At 36.5% G+C, this 27624-nt stretch overlaps 1 protein-coding gene across 1 annotated transcript in view; it reads left to right on the forward strand.

The window, feature by feature from the left end:
* Positions 1-504: 504 nt before the first annotated feature.
* LOC130231263 (ubiquitin-like modifier-activating enzyme 1) overlaps positions 505-27624 on the forward strand; it is a 40938-nt gene continuing 13818 nt past the window's right edge. Inside the window, exons 1-14 of the mRNA XM_056460751.1 lie at positions 505-641; positions 886-933; positions 2728-2896; positions 3306-3440; positions 8494-8600; positions 8684-8774; positions 13133-13265; positions 13382-13479; positions 15485-15646; positions 18475-18639; positions 21937-22044; positions 22146-22226; positions 23931-24086; positions 25265-25430. Of these exons, the coding sequence (XP_056316726.1) occupies positions 890-933; positions 2728-2896; positions 3306-3440; positions 8494-8600; positions 8684-8774; positions 13133-13265; positions 13382-13479; positions 15485-15646; positions 18475-18639; positions 21937-22044; positions 22146-22226; positions 23931-24086; positions 25265-25430 (1615 nt within the window). The 5' untranslated portion in view covers positions 505-641; positions 886-889. The remainder of the gene's footprint in view (positions 642-885; positions 934-2727; positions 2897-3305; positions 3441-8493; positions 8601-8683; positions 8775-13132; positions 13266-13381; positions 13480-15484; positions 15647-18474; positions 18640-21936; positions 22045-22145; positions 22227-23930; positions 24087-25264; positions 25431-27624) is intronic.

Genomic DNA, 27624 nt, shown 5'->3' on the forward strand with positions numbered 1-27624 from the left:
AAAAGCATTGGGCAATACTTTAGCCTAGACCTGACAAATGACAAGGTTTTTTTTTTTTTTGCTTGAGCTGACAATACAAGAACATCAGAACAAAGTCCATGGGATCCCAGACAGATCTTAAAAAAGGTCAATAATATACATAGTCATAAGAAAAAATATAATCACATACAAATACAAATAACTTACCATTCGACAGAAAAAGAAAAAATATATATAAATAATATATATATAAGTTATAATATCAATAATAATAAAATATTAATAATAAATACGAATAATATATATAAGATGAAGTGCTTTTAGGAGGGAATGGTTCACCTAGTCTGTTGGGGCAAGGTCTCGTACCCACGTAATATATTTCCTTTCAGTTATTTCCATTGGAGTTTAGCGCCCTCGCGTGGTGGAGATTCTGTAACTCATGCGGACTAATGTTTACCTGAGGAATCTCAGCGTCAAGAAACAGGAACTTTTGGAGATGCAACAAACCATCAATAACTGTCCATTTAATCACTCAGTATGGCAGAATGTGCGCGAGAACACAGGTTACACAGTAACAGAAACGAAAGTGAAACACTCTTCTCTGAATCAGTTTACTTTCTGTTCTGACAAACGAGGAAGCAACCGACAAGCTCCGTTTAAAGGTAATGTTAAATAGTAAGGAAACTATTGATTGAATATTGACATCTATATCCGCTAATACATCTTTAAAAACGTCCGATTCATGTCATTGTTTACAGTCAGGTATCACTGGTACTCTCACGGTATTAATCGCAACAGTCTTAAACGTAGCTACTGTAACATGTAAATACCATGGTATTGGCATTACATGTTGATTGCACTGTATGTGTTTGCCAATGATATCATAATGATTTGATATTCTTACAGAAAGATGGCGCAAGGAGATATTGACGAGGGGTTATATTCTCGACAGCTGTAAGTACACTGTAAAATGTTATTCATTATGCTTACCTTTAACCCCAGGCTTCATTTTTATTATTTCAGTGTCTGTTATCTTTGTAAATTGGATTATCAGCAGTTACGCCTGCACAATGGTGTAAAGTTCTGTCATTTTAACCATATTTATAAATTAAGGGCTGCAGAAACTTGATGCATTTACTAACTACATTTCCAGTAAAACAAATATGTTGCTGCCACTTCAAAAAGGTAATTTAGGCATTAAATGTACACATTTCTCTGTGTTGCAAGTCCCTCACTTTGTAAAAAAGACAACTGTTCAATGATGCATGTGCATTTTTAAGCTTAACACAAAAAGCTTTTGTACAAACTGGTGATGTTGTCTTTTTGAGGTTGTGCAATTTAAAAGAATTACAATTATTCATTTCCTGTAAGTTACAGAACAGTTTCTTTCTGGTACTTTTTCGGAGAGAGAAAAAAAGTGAAAGTAACTGAGCTTGTTTTTTGCATAGATGAAATGTTTTGCATACTATTTACTGTACACTACCTGACAAAAGACTTGTTGTCGATCCCAGTTGTAAGAGCAACAAATAATAACTTGACTTCTTGTTGAAAAGTGGCAGAAGGTAGATTTTTTCGATGAATCATCTGTTGAACTGCATCCCAATCATCACAAATACAGCAGAAGATCTATTGGAGCCCGCATGGGCCAAAGATTCAAGTTTGGTGAAGGAAAAATCATGGTTTGGGATTACATGAAGTATGGGGCCATGCAAGAGACCTGCAGAGTGGATGGCAACATCAACAGCCTGAGGTATTAAGACATCTGTGCTGCCCATTACATTACAAACCACAGGAGAGGGCAAATTCTTCAGCAGGATGGCGCTCCTTCTCATACTTCAGCCTCCACATCAAAATTCCTGGAATCAAAGAAGGTCAAGGTGCTCCAGGATTGGCCCGCCCAGTCACCAGACATGAACGTTATTGAGTATGGGGTAAGAGAGACTGGGGTAAGATGAAGGAGGAGGCATTGAAGATAAATCCAAAGAATCTTGGGATCATGGGAGTCATACACAATTCTGTTTCCACTGCACCATGACTTTATATTCTATACTGGAGATTATTTCTGTTAAGTGACAAGACTTTTATATAAGCAAAGTCAGACCTTACTGTAATAATTAAATAATGAAAAATCAAGGCATGATTACTTTTTATTTTGGTAAAATAAGCGTAATCTAGAGGCCTTTGACTTTCATATAAGCCACTTCTGATACCAAATGATCAATTAGAAGTCAAATTATAATTTTTTTTCCTAAAACTTGGACAGGTTACAAGACTTTTGTAAGGTAGTGTGTACTATAAAATGTAGTATGTCTGGTTTAAATGAAAATGTAGGTCAAATATAATAAATAATTAAATAAATAAATAAATAAGTTTGTAAAATAAAATGTTGTTCAAAGTTTTGTGATTTAAAAATTTCAGTAGTTTACTTGTTTTTTGAAAAGTTGTGATGTATTATTTAAATAGGCATAGTGCAAATTATACATTGTGGGAATATTTATTACTTATATTGAGTGAGTGAGCGAGTGAGTGAGCAAGTGAGTGAGCGAGTGAGTGTGAGTGTGTGTGTGTGTGTGTTTTTTTAGGCTTAATATCTGCTTATTTTAGTTTTGTTTAAAATTCATAGACATTTTTTGTTTATTTTGTCACACAAAATAATGATATTTTAAATGGCAAAATTCGAAAAAAATTAGCAAAAATTGAATTGTTTATCACATTTATGCATGATGGCAATTATTTTTGTACCAACAGCTACGTGATTGGCCATGATGCAATGCGTCGTATGGGAAAGGCTGATGTCCTCATTGCTGGAATGCGAGGTCTTGGCGTGGAGATTGCCAAAAACGTGATCCTGGCTGGAGTTAGAACAGTCACCGTTCAGGATGAGGGTGTAGTGGAGTGGAGAGATTTGTCCTCTCAGGTAATGAGGCCTTTAATGCAGTTTATAATTCAACATTAATATCGTGTCAGATGATGTTTTGAATATGCGCTGAGCTACTGATTTGTATGCAGACGTATGATGATTCTGCGGTGACCATCTCTTTCTCATTAGTTGATCTAGTTAGTCTTGTTTTTGAATCTGCCACTATGCTGACACATAGGCATTTGTAGCTCCACCCTATTTTGAAAAGAGCACAATCTCATTTGAATTTAAAGCAACAGTATCTCAAATGGCTCAATTCTGATCAAAGACTAAAAGGGGCAGTTTCAAAGAGTTATTAAACATTGTTCAGTTGGTACTTCATATACACACTCTAGGGACATCAGAGACTTATTTTACATCTTATGTTATTACTTGTGTGAATATTTACGTTCTCTTCTCTGTGTAGTTTTACCTGAAGGAGGCTGATCTGGGTCAGAAGCGAGCTTTGTGCTCTGAGAAGCAGCTGTCGAGTCTAAACGCCTATGTTCAAGTGTCCGCCTCGACTAACAAACTTGATGAGAACTTCCTTAGCAGGTTCCAGGTGAGTTGTGATCCTGAAGCCTGGTTTAGACAGGAGGTTAAAGGCACGTGATGATTTTGCAGAGTACGATGCAATCCTGGAATAACATCTATGTTGATCCTGGAACATCATTTTTGTTGGAAAATGTAATTCATATCTATTCCCTACCCCTAAACCCAACCATATCTGTAAATTATTCCCAAAATCAAAATAATCGTTGGATAACAATCATGTAGAAGTGCAAAGACCTAACCATAAGCCTAAATTTAACATAAATGCTAAATGTATCACTTAAAGAGCACCTATGGTAAAAAATCTACTTTTCAAGCTGTTTGGATAGACATATGTGCATGTATGGTGTTTAGACTGTCATATTGGGGTGATATAAACACACCCAGTGCTTTTTTTCAATTTAACAACATAAAAAACGGTGGACCAATTGGAGCGGTTTTCAAACCGACCGCAACTTTTATGTGAAGCTGCTTTGACACAATCTACATTGTATAAGCGCTATACAAATAAAGGTGAATTGGATTGAATTGAACTTTACATAGGAGTGCGGTCCCCCCGCCCACCAATATTGATTGACAGGTGCGTCATCATATCCTCAGTTTGTTGATTCATGTCCGCCATTTTCAGCATGAGTCAAAGCAATATCACTAAAGGAACACCCTTGCTCTATTTTTAGACGCAAGGTTCATTGGGCTCAACACAAGAGCAATATTCTCCACATTATCGCTCTAATCGGAATTATTGGTTGTATCTTTAGGTAGGTTTGCAAACATGTGTACTTCTCATTGAGTCTACCCTATACTTCAGGCGTTTGCATTTCTCGCGATCCCAGAAGATCCCTGTGGTCTTAACTAGCATGCGTTTTAGAATTCTAAACCTAGGTTTCTATCAGGGTACTCTGTTGCAAACGCAGAGCGGGTGAGCTCATGGCCCCGCCCCCTTGTTACGTTGGCGGGAAGTCGAAACTAATTTACATGTGAAGCAACACACCCATAAATCAGGGAACTGCCCCCAACATGACACTTTTTAACACATTATAATAAAAAAATGTGAATTGTGTTTTAAACTGAACCTAAACTGACACACTCAGAAGAACCATAATATTAATATTAAATCATAAAAAAGAGGTAAACTATGTGTTCTTTAAGTCTGATTGGCTGATTGGAATGTTGTTCCTGGATGTTGATCTAGATGTTAATCCTACTTGGTGAATGAACATGTCTTAGCTGGTGAAATCAGGTTGGCGGAGGTGAAAGTGATAGTTCACCCAAAAATGAACATTTACTCCATTTTTACTCTCTCTCTCATTGTTAAAAAAACCTGGAAGATATTTTGAAGAAAGCTGAAAACCTGTAACCACTGACTTCCATAATAGGAAAAATAAATACTTTTTAATGTCAATGGTTAGAGGTTTTCAGCTTTCTTTAAAATGTCTTTTGTGTTCAACAAGATAAAGAAACTCATAAGGGTTTAAAACAAGTAAAGGGTTGGTAAATTATGACAGAATTGTTCATTTTTGGGTGAACTATGCCTTTAAGTGAAATCATTGACTATGTTAACCCTGAAATGAGGGAAATGATGGGTTTTCAGTTTAAGAATGGGAGTATGTCAAACACAAGAAAGCAGATTAAGTCAAGCTTGTTTCTGAAAAGGAGATAACTTATACTCCGGGTCAGTTACCATGGTAATTTGCTTAGTGAATCTAACTTCACCTTTTTTTTTTTCAATTCACTTTTATTTGTCTAGCGCTTATACAATGTAGATTGTGTCAAAGCAGCTTCACATAAAAGATCATAGTAAATTGGAACAGTGTAGTTCAGTTTGTAGCGTTTAAGTTCAGTTCAGTTTAGCTCAGTTCAGTGTAGTTTAATAATCACTACTGAGAGTCCAAACACTGAAGAGCAAATCCAACGATGCGCAGCTCTATAGATCCTGAACCATGCAAGCCAGTGGCGACAGCGGAGAGGGAAAAAAAACTTCACTAATTGGCGGAAGTGAAGAAAAAAAACCTTGAGAGAAACCAGGCTCAGTTGGGCACGATCATTTTAATTTCTCCGCTGGCCAAACGTCTTGTGCAGAGCTGCAGTCTCAGTGGCGGAGACTGGAAGCTGGCCTCAGCGAAGACTCGTCTGTCTCTGGAGCGTCACAGGAATCAGTCTCATCTTCTCCACTCTTCTATGACCATCACAGTAGCTGCTCAGGATACGGCCTGGTCCAGGATATGGAAACCTTGGGATCATCTCGTCGTTAGTCTTAGATCGAATCAGTGACTCTGCATAGTCTGAGGGCCTCGGGAAGAGTATCCCCAGGTGGAAATGGAGAATAAAGAAATTAATTAGCATAGCTGCTGTTCATAGTGTATATCAACAAGATGCAGAACCTGTGTGGAAGCCCGCTAAGTGGTGCACTAAGTGTATGCTTTACTGAACAGATAGGTCTTTAATCTAGTTTTAAATTGGGAGAGTGTGTCTGAGCCTCGGACGTTATCAGGAAGGCTATTCCAGAGTTTAGGAGCTATAAATGAGAAGGCTCGATCTCCTTTACTCGACTTTGCTATTCTAGGTACTACCAGAAGCCGTAAGTTTTGAGATCTTAAAGAGCGAGTTGGATTGTAGCGAGACAGAAGGTTGTTTAGATAAACAGGAGCTAGATTATTTAAGGCTTTATATGTAAGAAGCAATATTTTAAATTCAATACGAAACTTAACAGGCAGCCAGTGTAAGGAGGATAAAATTGGGGTGATGTGATCAAATTTTCTAGACTTGGTAAGAACTCTGGCAGCTGCATTTTGTACTAATTGAAGTTTGTTAATAGAGGATGCTGGGCAGCCAGCAAACAGTGCATTACAGTAGTCCAGCCTAGAAGTCATAAAAGCATGGACTAACCTAGTCAAGAGCAGATTTTCTTAAGTATTTTTCTTATTTTAGGTATGAATATTTAAAAATTCTGAAATCTATATGAAATTTCTGGATACTAAAATCATATTTAGCTTTGTTTCGAGAGTGGTGGTTTAAATGAAGTGCATTTTACTTAAGTACAACTATCTGCTAGTGTGGTAATGAAAATAATGTTTATACAGATGGAAAACTAGATTATTTGGAGTGTCTATTACAAAATGCAAATTTACAGTTAGGCATGGGCTGGTTTATGATTCTGACGGTATAATAACCTTGGATAAAAATATCACAGTTTCACAATATCACGGTATCATGATTCCTGCTCTAAAATAAGTTCTTTTTAAATGTCTGGGTAAAAAACAACAACTTTTCCCCCACATTGAACACAATATTTTTGATTTTAGGAAACATTTATAGTATTTTGGAACAACATGTCAGACTAAATTGTTCAAATAAATCATTGACTTCTGCTGTCTTCATTAGTTTCAAAACATTTATTAGTTCTTTACTTCATTAATTTTATTAAAACGTAGTTTCTTTACAAAACATAAAAAACCCTCACATATACAGTTGAAGTCAGAATTATTAGCCCCCCTGGTTATTTTTTCCCCCAATTTCTGTTTAACGGAGAGAAGATATTTGTAAACATTTCTAAACATAATAGTTTTTATAACTCATTTCTAAACACTGATTTATTTTATCTTTGCCATGATAACAGTAAATAATATTTGACTTGATATTTTTCAAGACACTTCTATACAGCTTAAAGTGACATTTAAAGGCTTAACTGGGTTAATTAGGTTAACTAGGCAGGTTAGAGTAATTAGGCAAGTTATTGTATAACGGTAGTTTGTTCTGTAGACTATAGAAAAAAATATAGCTTAAAGGAGCTAATAATATTGACCTTAAAATGTTTTTAAATAAATTAAAAACTGCTTTTATTCTAGCTGAAATAAAACAAATAAGACTTTCTCCAGAAGAAAAAATATTATCAGACATACTGTGAAAATTTCCTTGCTCTGTTAAACATCATTTGGGGAATTTTTAAAAAAGAAAAAAAAAATCAAAGGGGGGCTATTAATTCTGACTTCAACTGTACCTTAGGAACTGTGTAACAAATATTTTTGCGGTTTTAAAACCATGACTTTTCCAACCGTGTTACACCTCAAACCTGGTTATCATCCCATGCCTCTTTACACTAGCTCTATCAACCAAAAATTAATAATAACATGGAGGCAGCACGGTGGCAGAGTGGGTAGCGCTCTCGCCTTACAGCAAGAAGGTCGCTGGTTCGAGCCTCAGCTTGTTCAGTTGGCATTTCTGTGTGGAGTTTGCTTGTTCTCCCCATGTTTGTGTGGGTTTTCCGGGTGCTTCGGTTTCCACCACAGTCCAAAGACATGCGCTATAAGTGTTGTTTAAGCTAAAATTGTCCTTAGTGTATGTGTGTAAATGAGTGTGTATGGATGTTTCCCAGTGATAGGTTACAGCTGGAAGGGCATCCGCTGTGTAAAACATATGCTGGATAAGTTTGCGATTCATTCTGCTGTGGCGACCCTAGATTAGTAAAGGGACTAAGCCGAAAAGAAAATGAATGAATGAATAATAATATGGAGTACTAGATTTTGACCTGATTAATGGGTTTGAGCATGGCTTTTGCTGAGCTCGTTCTTCTCACTTTTTCCATCAAATTACAATTCATATGTAATTAAATTGATGAAGGTTCTAAAAGTGAAAGTAAAGTGCCTTACTGGTGTTTAATAAAGATCAAAGATTTTAATAGATATAATAATTTACATTTCACAGTGATGGGTTGTGGCTGGAAGGGCATCCACTACTTAAAACATATGCTGGATAAGTTGGTGGTTCATTTCCCCTGAAAGGGCATCCGCTGTGTAAAACATGCTGGATAAGTTAGCAGTTCATTCCGCTGTGGTGACCCCTGAATAATAAATGGACTAAGCCGAAAAAAAAATGAATGAATGAATAAATAATAATTTACACACCATGTTATTATTGCATACTGAAGTAATGAAGTGTGTGTCTGCTAGTATAAAATCTCATCCAGTACCAGAAATTTCATGTTCACAGATATATATTCAAAAATAGGAAAGAAATACAAGAAATAGTTCTTCACTTTGTTGCATCCTATGTGTTTATCACTATAGGTTGTGGTGCTCACAAATTCACCTTTAGAAGAGCAGCTACGTGTAGGAGCGTTTTGTCACTCAAACAATATAAAGTTTATCGTGGCTGACACCAGAGGACTTTGTGGGTAAGAAGCATCTCATGAATCAATGCTACACAATGTTTATAGCAGTGCTAAATATTATTCTGATTTGTGCATTTTGTTTGCAGGCAGCTGTTCTGTGACTTTGGCGAATCCTTTGAAGTCATTGACACAACCGGAGATACTCCAGTTTCAGCCATGATTTCACATATCAGCAAGGTGACACTGGACATAAATCATGTTTTCCCTTTCAGTTTGATCCTCTTAAAGAAATACTCACCCTCATGTCATTCAAAAACATTAATGCTTTCATTCATAATCAGAATACAGATGAAGATGTTTTTAATTCTGAGCATTCTACCAAATGATTAATGCTTTAAAACAGGGGTTTCAAACTCAAATTGGTAGGGGGCCGGGGCTGTGCACAGGGGGGTGGCCCGGTGGCTAGAGCCACTGCCTCTTTGCCCTCATTAGCTGAGGTGCCCCTCTTGCTCAATCGACCTCTTCACTTTGCAATCAACCCAACCCAAATCTCCAGCTTTTTGTTTCTTGTTGTACATATTGAAGGGGTTTAAATTGCTATGAAAATACTACAAATAATAGGCATATTAATAATTATTCTGCCCCAACCAATTGTATTGTCCCAATAACATAAGAACAGCAGAAAGCAGTTTGGGTAACTTAAGTGACTTTACTGGCAACTGTTCTTCTCAATGTCTTTCTTTTTTTGTAAAACTACACTAAAGAGGAGAAAAGTAGCCTATGTACATATTCACATTTACTTTTAACAAGTTCAATTCAACTAGCAGTACAATTTTACTAGTGTGCATAGATTTTATGTAAATCTTAATAAGCATATGAGGAAAATCTATTAAATGAGACCATCTGAATATTAGCAAAACAAGTGGAATAAAACTGATAATAATCAAACAACCCTTGAATATTAACAAAAATAGAGCTTTACTAAAAATAGAGCACTTATGGACATAAATTCATTCATTTTGGCGAAGCAGTGGCGCAGTAGGTAGTGCTGTCGCCTCACAGCAAGAAGGTCGCTGGCTTGCTGGTTTGAGCCTCGGCTCAGTTGGCGTGTGTGGAGTTTGTGTGGAGTTTGCATGTTCTCCCTGTGTTCGCGTGGGTTTCCTCCGGGTGCTCCGGTTTCCCCCACAGTCCAAAGACATGTAGTACAGGTGAATTGGGTAGGCTAAATTGTCCGTAGTGTAGATGTGTGTGAATGTGTGAATGCATTTATTTTCAGATTAATAAAGGGACTAAGCCGAAAATAAATGAATGAATATTCATTCATTCATTCATTCATTCATTCATTCATTTTCTTTTCGGGTTAGTCCCTTTATTAATCCGGGGTTGCCACAGTGGAATAAACCACCAAATTATACAGCACATGTTTTTACGCAGCAGATGCCCTTCCAGCTGCAACCCATCTCTGGGAAACATCCATACACTCTTGCATTCACACACATACACTACGGACAATTTAGCCAACCCAAGTCACCTGTACCGCATGTCTTTGGACTTTGGGGAGAACCGGAGAACCTGAAGGAAATCCACGCGAATGCAGGGAGAACATGCAAACTTCACACAGAAATGCCAACTGACCCAGCTGAGGCTCAAACCAGTGACTTTCTTGCTGTGAGGCAACAGGACTACCAATTCGCCACTGCATTGGCCTTATGGACATATATTTTAACGTTTAAATCAGCCACAGAATTAAAACGCATGTGTGTTACACTTATACCTGGCAACATTTGTCTCTGAAAATCAGGGGGGTGGGGGCGGGTCGAGGAGGAGGATGTGTCCAGTACTTTACAGAGGCTGGAAAAACTAAAGTGGGGGGGGGGGGGGGGGGGTGGGACTTTACCATTAAGAGACTTTACAGAGAGCCTGGTCTGTCCTATGGACCGGGCACCAGCTGCCATTAGAACAGTCGGCGATCCGGGGGTGTTATAGATTGTACCAAACACTTGAGGACCAGGGGATAAGGGTGAAATTCTGGGAGTTTTACAGGAGAAAGGACAAAATGGGAGATCTGTCTAAAATAAGGGAGACTCCCTGGAAAAACGGGAGTCCTGACTGATATGGTTACTCTTAACCATACACTGAGAGAAAATGAAAGTAAAACTAATCTGAATGCAGTACTTTAAATGTCGACTAGGTGGCGGGTCAAAACCACAAATGGCTAGATGCGACTGAACGACAAAGATAGGGGTTCAAAAATATGTTTTGGTGGGACGAATCTTGTTATATTTTTGACATCAGTTGCAGGCTGGAGTGAGGAGGAGGGCAGGCCGGTAGTTTGAGACCCCTGCTTCAAAATGGAGTCTATATGTTTCAAGTTTAATTGTTGATGTAAATTTCAACTTCGGTTAATGCTACTTATTTGATTAGCTTTATGATTGCATGCAAATGTAAGTAAAAACTTACTGTTAATATTGTAACAGTCTAAAGAAGGTCAGTAAGCATTTAAACACTCAATCCTCTCTTTTTAATAAACTTTACACACTTTCAGAAAAAAGGAACACGGTGGTACAAATAATGTTTCTTAAGGAACAGTTTTGTACCTCTGTAAAAGTTGCACCTTATATGGTACAGATAAAACCTCTTATGATACTGTTCTGTACCTTTTATTGTACAATTAATTAAAATAAATAAAATTTTTTATAAAAATTAAAATAAAAACAATTGTTCTCATATAAAAAGGTACATAAGTGTCGGACAACTCCTTCTTTATTACAATATCTATGAAAATAAAAATGACTTGAAAGGTAAAGTGATTTTATGAATAATTTCCATTTTAAAACATGAATCCTCATTTAAAAGCATATAATACACTAATTATTAACTTCTATAATACAAAACAACTGGTAAAACCAAACTATAGGCATTGTAAACTAAACATTTCAGGCATTTTAATGAACATTTGCTAAGCATTTTCTGATAAATACATTTTCATTATTGATATCCGCACCTTTTGGCGTTTGCTTTTCACTACACACATGAGCTGGCAAAAGTCCTGCATATGCAAAGTGTTCATGCAGACATTTTAGTATTATAAAACTAATCAAACATTGTGCACATCTCATTACAATACTATTGCAGAATTCTATTTCTATTTTAAAATTAAGTAAATTAAATGAACTTTTAAGTGATTACAAAGGTATTGTGTGAGAATTGGAGAAACAAAGTTTTATATTGTAGATGGTAGAATGTGTTTCTGTGACATGTTTGTGAAAAGTGTTGTGAAATGTTTAGCAAAAAGTAGATCTTTTAATTTATGTTTAATTTAAAGTATTTTTTATTCTTTATTGTAAATGTAAAAAGTGGATTTACACAAAAATAAACTTTTGTAAAACATTGTTAATAAATGCATTTGATGTTTTATATTTACTGAAAATAAATTGACGCATTTTGGATAAAGCAAAATGCCTTTAAATAGTTCTTGAAGGAACACATTTGACACTGTCAAGGTACAGAGTGTCTTGTCACTCTAGTCGTACCTTCATAGATCAGATTTATACCTTTAATGAAGGTACACTATTGTATCTGCAGGTTTTAAAAACCAAAGGTACATTTTGGTTTCCCATGGATCAAATCATGTCCTTAAAGGTAAAAACTGCAATGGTACAAAATTGTGTCTTTGTTTAAAGGTACAATTCTGTTCCATAAAAAGGTGCTGCCCCAGTGACAAGGGTTTGTACCTTCTTTGGTACAACATTGTGCCATTTTCTCTTAAAGTGCATGGCGTTGAAGAGAATACTATTGGTCACCCGAAAACAACCTACTTTCCAACATACTTTCACAGAAAACCCTGATACGTGTAGACTCACTTTAATCCCCAAATCCCACTTAAAGCCACACATTGAACAATATAATCACACATCAAAATATAACACAAGACCTGTACTTTAAACTCTCCTAGCATGCTACAATAAAGAAGTAATTCTACAGATTAACTTTTTATTTTTGTTCAAGTCAGAGTTTTTAGCCCTCCTGAATTATTAGTCCCCCTGTATATTTTTCCCCGAATATTTGTTTAACAAAGAGAAGATTTTTAAGGCTTATTTAAAGGCTTAACTAGGTTAAATAGGCAAGTTAGCTTAATTAGGCAAATCATTGTATAATGATGGATTGTTCTGTAGATATTCAAATTAAAATATTGCTTAAGGGGGCTAATAATATTGACCTTAAATGTAAAAAAAAGAAATGCTTTTATTCTTGCCAAAATAAATCAAATAAGACTTTCTCCAGAAGAAAAAATATTATAGGAAATACTGTGAAAAATTTCTTGATCTGTTTAACATCATTTGGGATTGGAAAATATTTTGAAAAAAAAAATCTCAGTAGGGCGAATAATTTTGACTTCAAATGTATTTGTGGGTCTTTATGAACTTTGGGATGTTTTGAGTGAATGAAATATCAAAAGACGTGCATAGATCTTTTAAACTGCATTAAAGTATCATCATTTATGATGAAGCATTGAGGAATTGATGGCAGTGTTTCATTTTCAATTTGTCAAAGGTGCCAAATGCAGTTGCAACATTTACTGTTTTTCTTTGTAGGAGAATCCAGGCGTTGTAAATTGCACCGATGAGGAAAGACATGAGTTCACTGATGGTATGTTTGTGACTTTTTCTGAAGTTCAAGGCATGACTGAACTCAACAATTACGGCCCTGTTGAGATCAAAGTGAGAGGTATGTGTCATATGATTTATCATTTACAAATTTGAGTTAATCATTTAAATGCTGTATAGAAACGACCCAGAAAAGGTCATTTGCATAAGTGAATAACAATATATAAATTTTTTCAGACAGCTACTCCTTTAGCATTTGTGACACTTCAAACTTTTCCGACTATGTGAAGTGTGGAGTGGCAACTGAAGTCAAACAACCTGAAATCTTGAGCTTTGTAAGTATAAATATTTTAAGAGGCTGTTGACATGATGATGTAGTTTGTTTCTAGCCCCGGCTGCATAAATGTCCATAAATAATTTGACTCAGGGGTGTCCTTGAGGTGAAAAAAATCCCTGAGGCAAGGGCAATGGTCCCGTTAGTTTCAGTAAATTAGTTTTAAGGATATCTATTAGCTAGTGTGCTCCATAAGAGTAACAAAATTTGTATTTAGAAAATATAAAATTGATTTAAACATCTAAAATTTTTATGGATCAGCTATTTTTTTCACGTCATCTCATACTTCAGTTTCAAATCTTTTCCAATCATATGCTCTCTAGTGCACTTTAACTGGCAGAGCAGTGATAATAACAAAACGCCATTGGCTGTTTTTTTACAGGATGTTCACAGGCGCTTAAAGTAGTAAAGGTTGATAAATCAATTTAGAGAAATTTAAGACCCCTAAAAAGTATTAAAAAGTCTTAAATGCTATTTTACAAGGTATTTAATTTTGTATAATTTTTCATTAAACAATGTACAGTTGTAGAGTAAAGTTTGCCAGAATTTAATCTGCCAATATTGGAGTGCTGTGTAGTTTATGAAATTGATAAATCCTGCTAGATTTGACGTCATGCTGCTTTGTTTACTGCAGTAGCAGTATTGGTTACTGCAGTAAATAAAGCAGCATGACGTCAAATCTAGCAGGATTTATCAATTTCGTAAACTTTAGGCTTTTAGGCTTTAAAATGTATGAAAAGAGTCTTAAAAAAGGTCTTAAAAGGTATTGAATTTCACTCTGATTCCTGTACCCTGTTTTAAAAAGGGGAGGAGCTACTCAATTTCCCATCCTCTCTTCATGTTTCAGTTGAGATTACGTCAAACATCGAATAAAAAAATGCCCAATTTAAAGCGCTTCACGTGACTGTAAGGGCTTTGCAGCAAACATCTTAACTGTCACCCTTACCTAAGTGACTTTCACTGCAGTTTCTGCCAACATATGGCAATGAGTGCTGCTGTTGCATTTACTTAAGGGAACTGTTTTGGTCCCTTAAATGTAATAAGGTGAAGTGGTTGCTAAGGACTTTGTAGCAATACTTAAGGCAACACTTGTATGACTAAGGGTGTATACTTAACGGAAGCCTTAAGTTCCTTAAAGGGGTGGTTTAGAGTGTTTTTAAGGCTTGGTTGTGTTTATGAGTTGCAAAGCAATGTGTTCTCCTGCTTCATTTGTAAAAAATTCACAATATTTTTGAATATATCTTTACTTATATATAGCTACTCAGCTAACATAAAAACGACTGTCTTATTTCCTAGTTCCTCTGGGCTCTGATTAGTTTGCTAACATAATGTGCTGCGATTCACGGATCAGATCCACGTCACTATTCCTTTGAGGAGTTTTTAGCCGAATCCAGCACTGATCTGAGAGAGATTCTGGAAACTGTCCTTTGTCAAATGCTATATATATATATTTATTCTTATTCTCTGGAACATAATTAAATCAAACTGTAAGAACTTCTCTCTTTGTTTCGTGTCCTTTGGAAGCCCAAATACAGAAACAGAAGAAGCTCTGTGGAAATAGCAGCATTTGGAGGGCATTTTAGCTTTCTCTGCTATAACATTACAGTGCATATGGCCACGCCCCTTCACTGTGCGAGTTGTATGCGCATAACCTGAAGGGTTTATGACATCATTAACCCGGATGTGTTTTTTTGTAGTCTCCAAACTTCGTTCGCTGTAGGCTTTGCTAACTCTGTAAGGTATCTCCTTTGCAATGAACTTTGAGCGTATTACATTCAGAGATGTTGTTTATGGTCACACAGCTACATTACACATCAACTAAAGCTTAAAATATGATACCGTAGTGGACCACCCCTTTAAGTTGATTCTTAGATTTTTTCTTGCCACCCAAGTTTACTAAGGGTTCCCTTAAGGGGTTTCATGCAACCGAATCTTGATACAGTATATGGAAGTGTGTCAACATACAAAATAGTACGCCATTGAGGAGATATTCCAATGTGTTGCAGAAACCTCTGAATGTTGCTCTGGATGAAGCGCTCCGTGATCCTGATCTTGTGGAGATGACAGACTTTGGCAAGACACAAAGACACCTGTCTCTTCACCTGGCCTTTCAGGCCCTGCATAAATTTATTCAGACATACAGCCGGACACCCCATCCTAGATCTCAGGTTTGTCATATTAAAACACCTTCATGCTAGAAATGACTGTCAACTGTATGCATTGTATCAACGTTATTCTGAGAACATTTCTAAATATTTGGTCAACCAGGTATATCTATGTTTTCAGTTTATTGAAAAAAATATTATGCAAGGCTAAAAAGCACATTAGACGAGTTGTTAGTAGCGTGTTATCTCCGCTGTATTTTATTATTGTTGATGTTGTTGTTACTGTCTTTAAGTAGTGTAACTAGAAAAACAACTTAATCTTTATTCGAGTGCAATGTCAGATTTTGCTGCTGTACAGATTTATTATAGCTGTGGAAAAAATCTTTTGAGAAATCGATTCCGCATTGGTTCTGAGATTTTCAAAATGCATCGATATTATCTCTTAAATAGAGTCTGGGTTTTTAATAGCAGATAGCGCACTAGGCTAGTTATTAACAGCAGATGGCGCACTAGGCTAGTTTTTAACAGCAGATGGCGCACTAGGCTAGTTATTAACAGCAGATGGCGCACTAGGCTAGTTTTTAACAGCAGATGGCGCACTAGACTAGTTTTTAACAGCAGATGGCGCACTAGGCTAGTTTTTAACAGCAGATGGCGCACTAGGCTAGTTTTTAACAGCAGATGGCACACTAGACTAGTTTTTAACAGCAGATGGCGCACTAGGCTAGTTTTTAACAGCAAATGGGACTCTAGGCTAGTTTTTAACAGCAGATGTTGCTGTTGGCTAGTTTTTAATAGCATATGGCGCTTTAGTCTAGTTTTAAACAGCAGATGGCGCACTAGGCTAGTTATTAACAGCAGATGGCGCTCTAGTCTAGTTTTAAACATCAGATGGCGCTCTAGTTTTAAACAGCGGATGGCACTCTAGGCTAGTTTTTAACAGCAGATGGCACTCTAGGCTAGTTTTCAACAGCAGATGGCGCTCTAGGCTAGTTTTTAACAGCATATGGCGCTTTAGTCTAGTTTTAAACAGCAGATGGCACTCTAGGCTAGTTTTTAACTGCATATGGCGCTTTAGTCTAGTTTTAAACAGCAGATGGCACTCTAGGCTAGTTTTTAACAGCAGGTAGCGCTTAAGGCTAGTTTTCAACAGCATATGGCGCTTTAGTCTAGTTTTAAACAGCAAATGGCACTCTAGGCTAGTTTTTAACAGCAGATGGCGCTCTTGGCTAGTTTTCAACACTTATGGTGCTTTAGTCTAGTTTTAAACAGCAGATGGCACTCTAGGCTAGTTTTTAACAGCAGGTAGCGCTTAAGGCTAGTTTTCAACAGCATATGGCGCTTTAGTCTAGTTTTAAACAGCAAATGGCACTCTAGGCTAGTTTTTAACAGCAGATGGCGCTCTTGGCTAGTTTTCAACACTTATGGTGCTTTAGTCTAGTTTTAAACAGCAGATGGCACTCTAGGCTAGTTTTTAACAGCAGATAGCGCTTAAGGCTAGTTTTCAACAGCAGATGGCACTCTAGGCTAGTTTTTAACAGCACATGGTGCTCTAGGCTGGTTGTTAACAGCAGATAGTGCTTCAGGCTAGTTATCAACAGCAGATGGCACTCTAGGCTAGTTTTTAACAGCACATGGTGCTCTAGGCTGGTTGTTAACAGCAGATTGTGCTCTAGGCTAGTTTTTACAGCAAATACCTCTATGATTCCCTAGGTGCTTTAAGCTGATTTTTAACCTTATGTCTAACCTATTTCACACCGCAAGCGGAAGCAGTGCATGAGCAGAGCGAAAGCAGTGCGTATGGAGAGCAGAAGCAGCACCCAGGCGTTTGTCTTTCACACCAGCGCGCAGCTCTTCGGCAGCTGCTGCAGAGATCAATCTATCTCTGTCTATTCTATCTAGTTACATATCTCTCTCTATACAAATACGCTTCAGTAATGTCCAGCAGCAGAGTAACAGCTCGTGCAAAGGATGAGACGGACAAAAGTAATCAATGCATGCCCTTCTTTTACTTATTTTCGTGTTGTCAGGTTCACAGTGCAAAACAGCTCCCGGGTGGAATAACTTGAGTGAACGTAAAACAAAGCCGAATAAAACTTTCTTCCTCTGCTTCAGCAGCACAGCACACGGCGAGCTCACATCATCCAGCATGCGTGTCGAACTACACTACCCACAATACACTTCGCTATGGACTACAACTCTCGTGAATAAATATTTCGGGCATAAATAAATGTTTGTTGCAGTTTTTAATCGTTTAAGTTCATTTGATTGACTATATATAAATTAGTGGATATTATTACCGTCTTTATTGAGTAAAATTGCTACTTTTTACTGTCATTCAATGTGTTTTGGTCATTATCAATGCACTGTCACTTTAATTGAGCATTAGCAGCGTGGCAAAAATAGACCCAGCACCGAAACTATCACGGCATTGCTGCTTCAGCGACGCTCACACCTCGCACTGACGCCCTGCTGCTGCGTGCGGTATGAAAGCTCCAATCTGTTTACATGGTGGCCGAAAAAACGCGCTGCTGATGCTTGCGGTGTGAAACAGGCTTAACTTGTGTTTTTGGCTGAATCATGTAAATTTGCTTGTAAACAGCTCACTGTGGACACTTTTGTAATTATCTTAAATCTTTCCTACCATTATTAATGTGGTATTTTTAAAGAATTGAAAGCCAGCAGATTACATCTGTCTATAAAGCAGACAGCGCCATCTGCTGTTAAAAAATAAATTCAATATGATTCAGGAGAGAATAGGCATGCATTTTGAAGACCTCAGAATTGATTTCTCAAATTATTTTTCTCCATAGCCCTTTTTATTTTTACTTTTAAATGTAAAATGCAGTAGCCCAACTGTACTTCATCTCTGATCTTGCTGCCCTCTGTAGGCGGACGCTGAAGTGCTGCTTACTATCACAAAAGAGCTTTGCGCAGAGGCTAAATTCGATGAGCTTGATGAAGATGCGGTGAGGAGTTTGTCTCTGGTTGCCAGTGGAGATCTGGCACCCATCAATGCCTTCATTGGCGGTCTGGCTGCTCAGGAGGTGGTGAAGGTGAGTCTGGTCTTTTATTGTTTTTTCACACTGGGAGGATCGCACATCATGATTTTGCCAAGTACAATGTGATCCTGAATCTATGTTGATCCTGGAACATTTCTGTTCGAAAACATAATCCATACCTATTCCCTACTCCTAAACCCAATCATAACTGTAAATATTTCCCAAAATCAGAGAGGAATAACAGTTGGATAACAATCATGTAGAAGTGTATAAACCTAACCGTAAGCCTAAACTTAACATAAATGGTAAACCTTATATCCCTTAATTCTGATTGGCTGATTGGAATGTTGTTCCAGGATCAATTTAGATGTTAATCCAGAAACATGTCCTACTTGGTGAAACAGGTTGGTGGGAAGGATCAGTTTATGAAGACATAATTCAAGACCAGTGTTTTTAAAACATAACTTTTAAGGTGTGCATAAATCTTTTGCTTCGAATCAGTTCAAATGGCCAAATAATATGATTTTAGTAAATAAGGCTCAGTTTCATCTTACTATTTCGAACATTGGTTTTGAAGATTTTCATATTTCAGAGGGTTTATCTCTAGATGACGTGGACCTGTGCATTCATGAGTGTTTAATGCTTTTTACTGATGACAGATAAATATCATTGTAGATACATATATAAGTAATTGCTAATACTTACATACAGGGCTCAGCATAATTGAGAACACCTCATTTTGAAAGTGAATATAGGCAATGTATTTTGCTGCATTTAAACACAACAGATTTATTAAACAGATATATTTATTAAAGTAATATTATAGTCACAAACATATTTAGAAATTGAGCTAACACAGTTAAAGTCATGCAAAATATTGTAACAAAAAAAATTTACAACCTACAAAATTTCATCTTTTTTTCAAATTTTCTCTTGATTTTTTTCTCTTTTTTTATATTTGTATTTAATATTTTTCTATAACATAAAAATTTTGGTGTACTAGTTTTTGGACCGTAATCGGAAGTTATTTTGTTAGATGAGCTCCAGATTTGGCTTCAGTACTTAGAATTTAGTTGAATTTAAAAGATATTTTAATATATATGCTGAGCACTGGATGTGTAAAGCAAAAAAAGTGCTTTTAGTTTACAAAGCTTGACCTATCAGCAAAAGAAAAAAAACACAGATCACATATTACATTTACATTTAGCAGACACTTTTGTCCAAAGCCACTTAATTGAGGAGGCATTTAGCAGTTCAACAAGAAGAGGCAAAACACACAAGCGCTAATAATACAGAGGAACGGTAAGACGGAGGGAGTGTTTGATTTTTTTAGAGAGAAGAGGGTTTCGACAGGTGGTTTGTCAAGTCCACTTACCTGTGTGAGGCACCCTCAGTGGTATTTATTAGACAGCTGTTAATTTTACTTCATTAGTGTTGACTGAGTGCAAGATATTGTACTGTTTATTATAAATACATGTTGTAGTTTTAAAACATGCAGTTTAAATCAGCTGTTAAATATTCTTATTGTTCATCAGCTGGACATAACTAGTTTTCTAAGTGATTCCAATAACATGGTTTGGATTTTGCAGTTTGGATATATTATTATATGTACATCTTTATTGTAATGCTGTGTTCATATTGACCTTATTCTTCAATGTGGAAGTGCGCTCGTTTTTGCAATTGTTTTAGAACTTCCGATTAAGCTGCCTATGGGAGAAATGACAAGGAATAATGAATGGCAGAAAACGGTCACACTATTTACTCTAAAAACAAGTGTTTGCATGACAATACAGACAAAGTTAAATAATGGAATGAGAAAATATCAGTTTGCAACACCAAGCAGCAAAACGAGCTGTTTTTAACGTCTGAAAATGAATGGAAGTGAATGAGACCGGAAGTCCCGAGCCAAAATGATTCAAATGGCTGAGCCCACTCGTATGCGGAGAATAAGGTAAATAAGCAATGTATTTTGCTGCATTTAAACACAACAGATTTATGAAACAGATATATTTATTAAAATAATATTTTAGTCACCAAACTTAATTAGAAATTGAGCTAATAGAATTCAAGTCAAGCTAAATATTGCAAAAAAAATTTGGAAAATTTTCTCTTGATTTTTTTCTCTTTATATATGCACAAACAAAACATTGTATAGCTTCCTATTCAAAATATTAATTTAAAAGAGAGATTTGTAAAGGGTGTATATATATATATATATACACACCAGATGCGTCCTGCACGAATAAATTGTGCTATTTGCACGTAAATAGACATGTGAACATTTTGAGTTTACTCGCTTCATTCGTGCATCAAATTTGCTTCATTTGCACGTCAAATTAACTTCACAATAGACAAAGATTCGCATCATGAGCGGAGCTTCTGTCTGCCTGGTGACTCTAGCTTCATTGCTAAATGGCTAACATGGATGTTATTGAGAGAGTAGCTGTGCTTTATGTGATTTAGGAAGGCTGAAAACAGCGTAGATTCATTCAGAGCCGTGTCTGAGTCAACTAGATCCTTTCTGAAGTGCACCGGCTCTGTGAGTTCATCAACTCCTCCAGAAACTATACCAGGATGATGGAGGCTTTTAGTGGAGCTGAGAGAGATGAGCTTAGTTTGATGAGCTGTTGTCTGGTGTCGGCAAGAGGTTTTCCCCTCGGGACACCAACAACAGGCCCTACGTCATAATCATGCCCCTACAAGAGCAAGCTCCTGATTGGTTAACGCGGTGCAAATGTCCGCTGAAGTTCAGATTTTCCAACTTGATTGCAATTTGCGCATTAAACATCAAACACGCAAGACACTCAACTTGCACCGCTTCATTTGCATGAATCGTGTTATTCGCACTGCAGGATGTCTATTCACGTTTTTGCAGGGGCGTAGCAACCGGGGGGGACGGGGGGGATCCGTCCCCCTCACTTTTAGAGACAGACCATTTAGAAACAGGTGATTAATAATTATATGAACATATGATCCCATACAGCCCCCCCCATCCCCCCCCCCCCCCCCACACACACACACACACTCTTAAAATGTCCGCTACGCCCCTACATCTTTGCATTGAATTAACATGTAAATCACTCACGCTTGACGCTTCATCCGCATGTTGTGAATGCTCCATTACTGTTACAGTTGATATGAAGGGCCTTTAATTGATTACGCTGTCATTATAAACGTGTACTTGGATCATAGGAGTTGTTGCAGATTTTTTGTTGCACAGTGTTTGACCAGGATATGTCTTCAGGCAGTGGTGTTACAAAAGCAATTTATGTTGCAATTAGTTCAAGTTTGTTTCTCCCACATCTATGTATTAGCACACTTTTTAATGACTGTGTTGATAAAATGTTTCAGGCGTGCAGTGGTAAATTCACTCCTCTCAGACAGTGGCTGTACTTCGATGCACTGGAATGTCTTCCTCAAGAGGAGGACGGAGTCCTTTCTGAAGGTGCTTGTGCTCCTGTAAGTGAAACGCATGCACATTCTTACCATTTAAATATACGTTTCACTTATTATGGTTTTTGAGGAAAACTGTGAATCACCTGAACTCTTCTGTCCTGTAGAGAGACAGCCGATATGATGGCCAGATTGCTGTGTTTGGATCTGATTTTCAAGACAAACTGAAGAAGCAGAAGTATTTTCTGGTGAGTGTGTTTCTGCTGCTTGACCAGCAGAGGGGGACATTACAGCTGTTTGTGTTTCAGTAAACCCTGCCGGAGGTATTTGCTGATCTGTAATGGAGAGCCGTCAGTGAGTCAGTGGTGAAACATGCACAGGAAATGTTTGATGTGCTACATGACGTTTCCTGCAAGGATTCGTCAGTCAAAGTTTCCCATGTGAATCAACCTGATATTGCAGATTTTTTGCTGAGAGCATTTTACTGGTTCATGATTTTTCAGAATGTTGCAAAAATGTGCTTTTCTCTATTTTAAACACATGGTTTATACTTTTTATACTAATAAAATAGATGATAAACTTTGTGAACTTCTTTCTTCTGTTGAACACAAAAGAAGATATTTTGAAGAATGCTGGAAACCAGGAACCATTGACTTCCGTAGTGTTTGTTTTCTCTACTTTGGAAGTCAATAGTTACAGGTTTTCAGCTTTCTGCAAAATATAGTCGTTTGTGTTCAGAGGGAAACAGAGGAAAGAAACCCATAAAGGTTTATAACTACTTGAGGGGGAGTAAATTGTGAGTAAATGTTCATTGCTGGGTGTCTCTTTAAGAGAATTCTATCATCCAGAGTTTGGTAATCCTTTAATAACGATGCATTAAATTGATCAAAAGTGATAAAACATGTGTTTATTATATTTCAGAAGATTTGTTATACAAAAAAAATACATTAATGAGCACAACTGTTTTTAGCAGGGATTATTATTAATCATAAATGTTTCTTGCAGTAAATCAACATATGTGATCAAGTGATTTATGAAGTAACTAAAGTAATGTTGCTAAAGATTCACATTTTTGATTTTGCAGTAATTAAATGATATTTAAATTTTAACTTTTAAATTAAAAATTAATCATTCTAATTTCTATACCGTTTATAATATATTCATTTCTAGATTAAGAAACTATATATATATATATATATATATATATATATATATATATATATATATATATATACACACACACAGTTGAAGTCAGAATTATTAGCCCCCTGTTTATTTTTTTTCCCCAATTTCTGTTTAACAGAGAGAAGATTTTTTTTTAACACATTTGTAATCATAATAGTTTTAATAACTTATTTCTAATAACTGATTTATTTTATCTTTGCCATGATGACAGTAAATAATATTTGACTAGATATTTTTCAAGACACTTCTATACAGCTTAAAGTGACATTTAAAGGCTAACTAGGTTAATTAGGTTAACTAGGCGATTAGGCTAATAAGGCAAGTTATTGTATAACGATAGTTTGTTCTGTAGACAATCGGAAAAAATATAGATTAAAGGGGCAAATAATTTTAACCTTAAAATGGTGTTTAAAAAATTAAAAGCTGACTTTCTTCTAGCTGAAATAAAACAAATAAGACTTTCTCCAGAAGAAAAAATATTATCAGACATACTGTGAAAAATTTCTTGCTCTGTTAAATTTTGGGAAATATTTGAAAGAGAAAAAAAAAAATCAAAGGGGGCTAATAATTCTGGCATCAACTGTGTACACTATGAACTACATCGCATGCATGAGAACATCATTCTTTCTAGCTTTTACATTTTAGTCATTTTGTCACTCGCATTAATAATTAATGTACCATCTTTCAGTTTTCAGACTGTTAATTAATATTGTTTGTCACTTATAATTATTATTCACATTATTATGTCTAATTTTCTTCATGTTCAGGTTGGAGCTGGAGCGATTGGTTGTGAGCTGCTGAAGAACTTTGCTCTGATTGGTCTGGGTGCAGGAGAGGGCGGAAACATTACTGTGACTGACATGGACTCCATCGAGCGATCAAATCTGAATCGACAGTTTCTATTCCGCTCTCAGGACATTGGGGTAAAACATCCTGATCACAAACAGCACAGAACTACTACCTTTTTTCTTTAGCCTCATGATGCTTTGAATTAATTATATGAGTAAGCATAACACTTTTTAAGTAATGATGGATAAAAAATAAAGCACAAAGCCAAACATACCTCTAAAGTTTTTTTATTAAAATGATTTGCTCCATTTCTTTTGAACTTCAAAGAAAAAGGAACAAATCATAATTTAAATTCAGCCTATAATTCATTCTTTTTTGGCTTAGTCCCTTTATTAATTAGGGGTCGCCACAGTGGAATGAACCGCCAACTTATCTAGCATATGTTTTACACAGCAGATGCCCTTCCAGCTGCAACCCATCACTGGGAAACACCCATAAACACTCACTCACACACACATACACTACAGACAATTTAGCTTACCCAATTGCTCTATAGCGCATGTCTTTGGACTGTGAGGGGAAACCGGAGCACCTGGAGGAAACCCATGCCAACACGGGGAGAACATGCAAACTCCACACAGAAATGCCAACTGACCCAGCCGAGGCTCTAACCAGCGACCTTCTTGCTGTGAGACGATCATGCTTCACCACCGCGTTGCCCATATTAATTAATGATGGATAAGAATCAACCACAAAGTCAAACATACCTCTGACAATTTTCCCCCATTAAAATGGTTTGTGCCATTTTTTTGAAGTTCAATATGTCAACTTCAAAATAAATGGAACAAACCATAATTATAATTATGCAGTCACATGCAGAAAAAGCACATAACACATAAAAACACATAAAACTCATCACTGAAATCTGATTGAATGAATCATACCCACTTTCCTTTATGCCCAATTTGTTAATAATATCAATAATTCATTCTGTTTATAGATGGGGCATTTCTAGACACCCAAGGTTGCCTTTCAACAACATGCCAAAAAAAAAATCAATAAAACATTGGCAAATATCATGTCAAATTCATGAAAGATTCAAAAATTATTAATAAAAACACATCTTAAATAAAAGAAGCCTTGTAAAAATGAATCATATGAAAGCCTGATTCAAAAGATGGGTCTTAAGATGAGTTTTAAAAGTGTGGAGACCATCGCTGTTCCATAGGCGGAGTGAGTTCCAGTATTTGTTCTAAATTGTGGTAAAATGTAATGTAAAATATACACTTAGAGATCTCTCTGTCTCTCTCAGAGGCCGAAGTCTGAGGCAGCGGCAGAAGCTGTTAAAGAGATGAACCCCTACATGAACATCATTGCTCAGCAGAACCGTGTGTGTGCAGAGACGGAGGAGGTTTACACACATTCATTCTACACTGGTCTTGATGGTGTGGCAGCAGCGCTGGATAATGTAGATGCTCGTGAGTGATACATTTTTGCATACATGTCCATGATGGCAGTAGGAACTCTGTTTAATAGCCTTATACCTAGAGCTCTCACAATAATGATGATTATGTAAGAAATAATTCAGATTATGCCGTTAAAAGTGTATTAATTATCTAATTTAGGGCATTAATGATTAATTGTCTGTTTTGAGGATCATATAGAAATCTAATACATGGCCAAATATGAGTATACTCAGGGGCATAGCCGACATTTTAAAAGTGGTCTGTCTCTAAAAGTGAGGGGGACGGATCCCCTCGTCCCCCCGGTTGCATACTCTAAATATCATAATATACTGCATAATAAATGTATCCTGTATAAAAGCATATACATTATACATTAATTGGAGAATATTTGTAAAACTAATGATTGCAAATGATTGTGTTGAATATGGATACATGTTTGGCAAATACGCTTTTATATCTGTGAAATCCAACTTAAAAATGGGATTTGTATATATTGCATATATCAGATTTACATATGGGGGCTTTATTCATTCATTCATTCATTCATTCATTCATTTTCTACCACTTTTCTGGGACCGGGAAGGAGAGACTTCTCCCTAGACTTCTCTCCCCAGAAACCTCCAGCTTCTCAGGGGAGGATCCCGGGGTGTTCCCAGGCCAGCCGAGAGATATAGTGCCTCCAGTGTGTCCTAGGTCTTCCCCGAGGCCTCCTCTCGACATTTGAAAGAAATTTTTTGGATTCTCAAAATGTTGGAAACAATCAAAACAAACCGGCCTAAAACACACACACACACACACACACATGACATGGAAATAAACTGTTAGAAAGATCTGCTACTGAAATCTGCACTAGCTATTTTTCTCAGTAACCGTTTGTTGGCATTACAGGTGTTTTTGAACTATAATTAATAGGTAAATTTAATATAAAGTATAGTTATTACTGGAGAAAGGGTTTAAAAATTAAATTTACACACACAGTCTCTCACTCAATTTTAAAAGTGAAAGTAAAATGTGCGTGCATTTGTAAGGGGACCACTCATTTTGGTTTATGTCTCCCCGCAGCAATCGCAGTTGTATGAAACATTCACAGTTATATTATGTAACTGTGATTAGATGTTAATAATCATAAACAAGTCTACTTAAGGGTGTTTTCACACCTGCCTTATTTAGTTCGGTTGAATCGCACTAGAGTTCGCTTTCCCTCTTGGTGCAGTTTGTTTGGGCAGGTGTGAATGTAGCAATTGCACTCGAGTGCGCCCCAAAAGCAGACCAAAAATGTTTGGCAAGACCTCCTTGAAGAGGTGCACTCTGTACGCTTTCAAACAAACCCTGGAGCGGTTCGTTTGTGGTGAGAACATGATTCGAACCAAAACATACCCAACCGCAAAAAGTACTGCGCCTTTTTGGACTAATCCAGCTGCCGTAGTCTGATGCGCTGTCCCATCTTATCCGCTTGTTAAGTGTGACGTCACTCAAAGTGCTTTCCGGGTCCAAGCAGTCTATCAAACTGTATGGGGAGACTCATCAAATGGTAATAATAAACATTTACAAAGCGCTGTAATACAAATGATTTTTGAAAATCACAATCGCAATATATATATATATATACATATATACATACATACCGTTGAAGTCAGAATTATTAGCCCCCCTTTGATTTTTTTTTTCTTCTTTTTTAAATATTTCCAAAATGATGTTTAACACAGCAAGGAAATTTTCACAGTATGTCTGATAATATTTTTTCTTCTGGGGAAGTCTTTTTTGTTTCCTTTCGGCTAGAATAAAAGAAGTTTTTAATTTTCTAAAATCTATTTTAAGAACAAAATTATTAGCCCCTTTAAACTATTATTTTTTCCGATAGTCTACAGAACAAACCATCATTATACAATAACTTGCCTAATTACCCTAACCTGCCTAGTTAACCTAATTAACCTAGTTAATCCTTTAAATGTCACTTTAAGCTGTATAGAAGTGTCTTGAAAAATATCTAGTCAAATATTATTTACTGTCATCATGGCAAAGATAAAATAAATCAGTTATTAAAAAAGAGTTATTAAAACTATTCTGTTTAGAAATGTGTTGGAAAAAAAATCTTCTCTCCGTTAAACAGAAATTAGGGGAAAAAATAAACAGGTGGGCTAATAATTCCTGATGGATCGTTGGTAAAATTTCCAGAAGATGACCATATCGCAGTTTAGCTAAATTA

This window comes from Danio aesculapii, chromosome 6 (genome assembly GCF_903798145.1).
Source record: "Danio aesculapii chromosome 6, fDanAes4.1, whole genome shotgun sequence".
Classification (NCBI taxonomy): domain Eukaryota; kingdom Metazoa; phylum Chordata; class Actinopteri; order Cypriniformes; family Danionidae; genus Danio; species Danio aesculapii.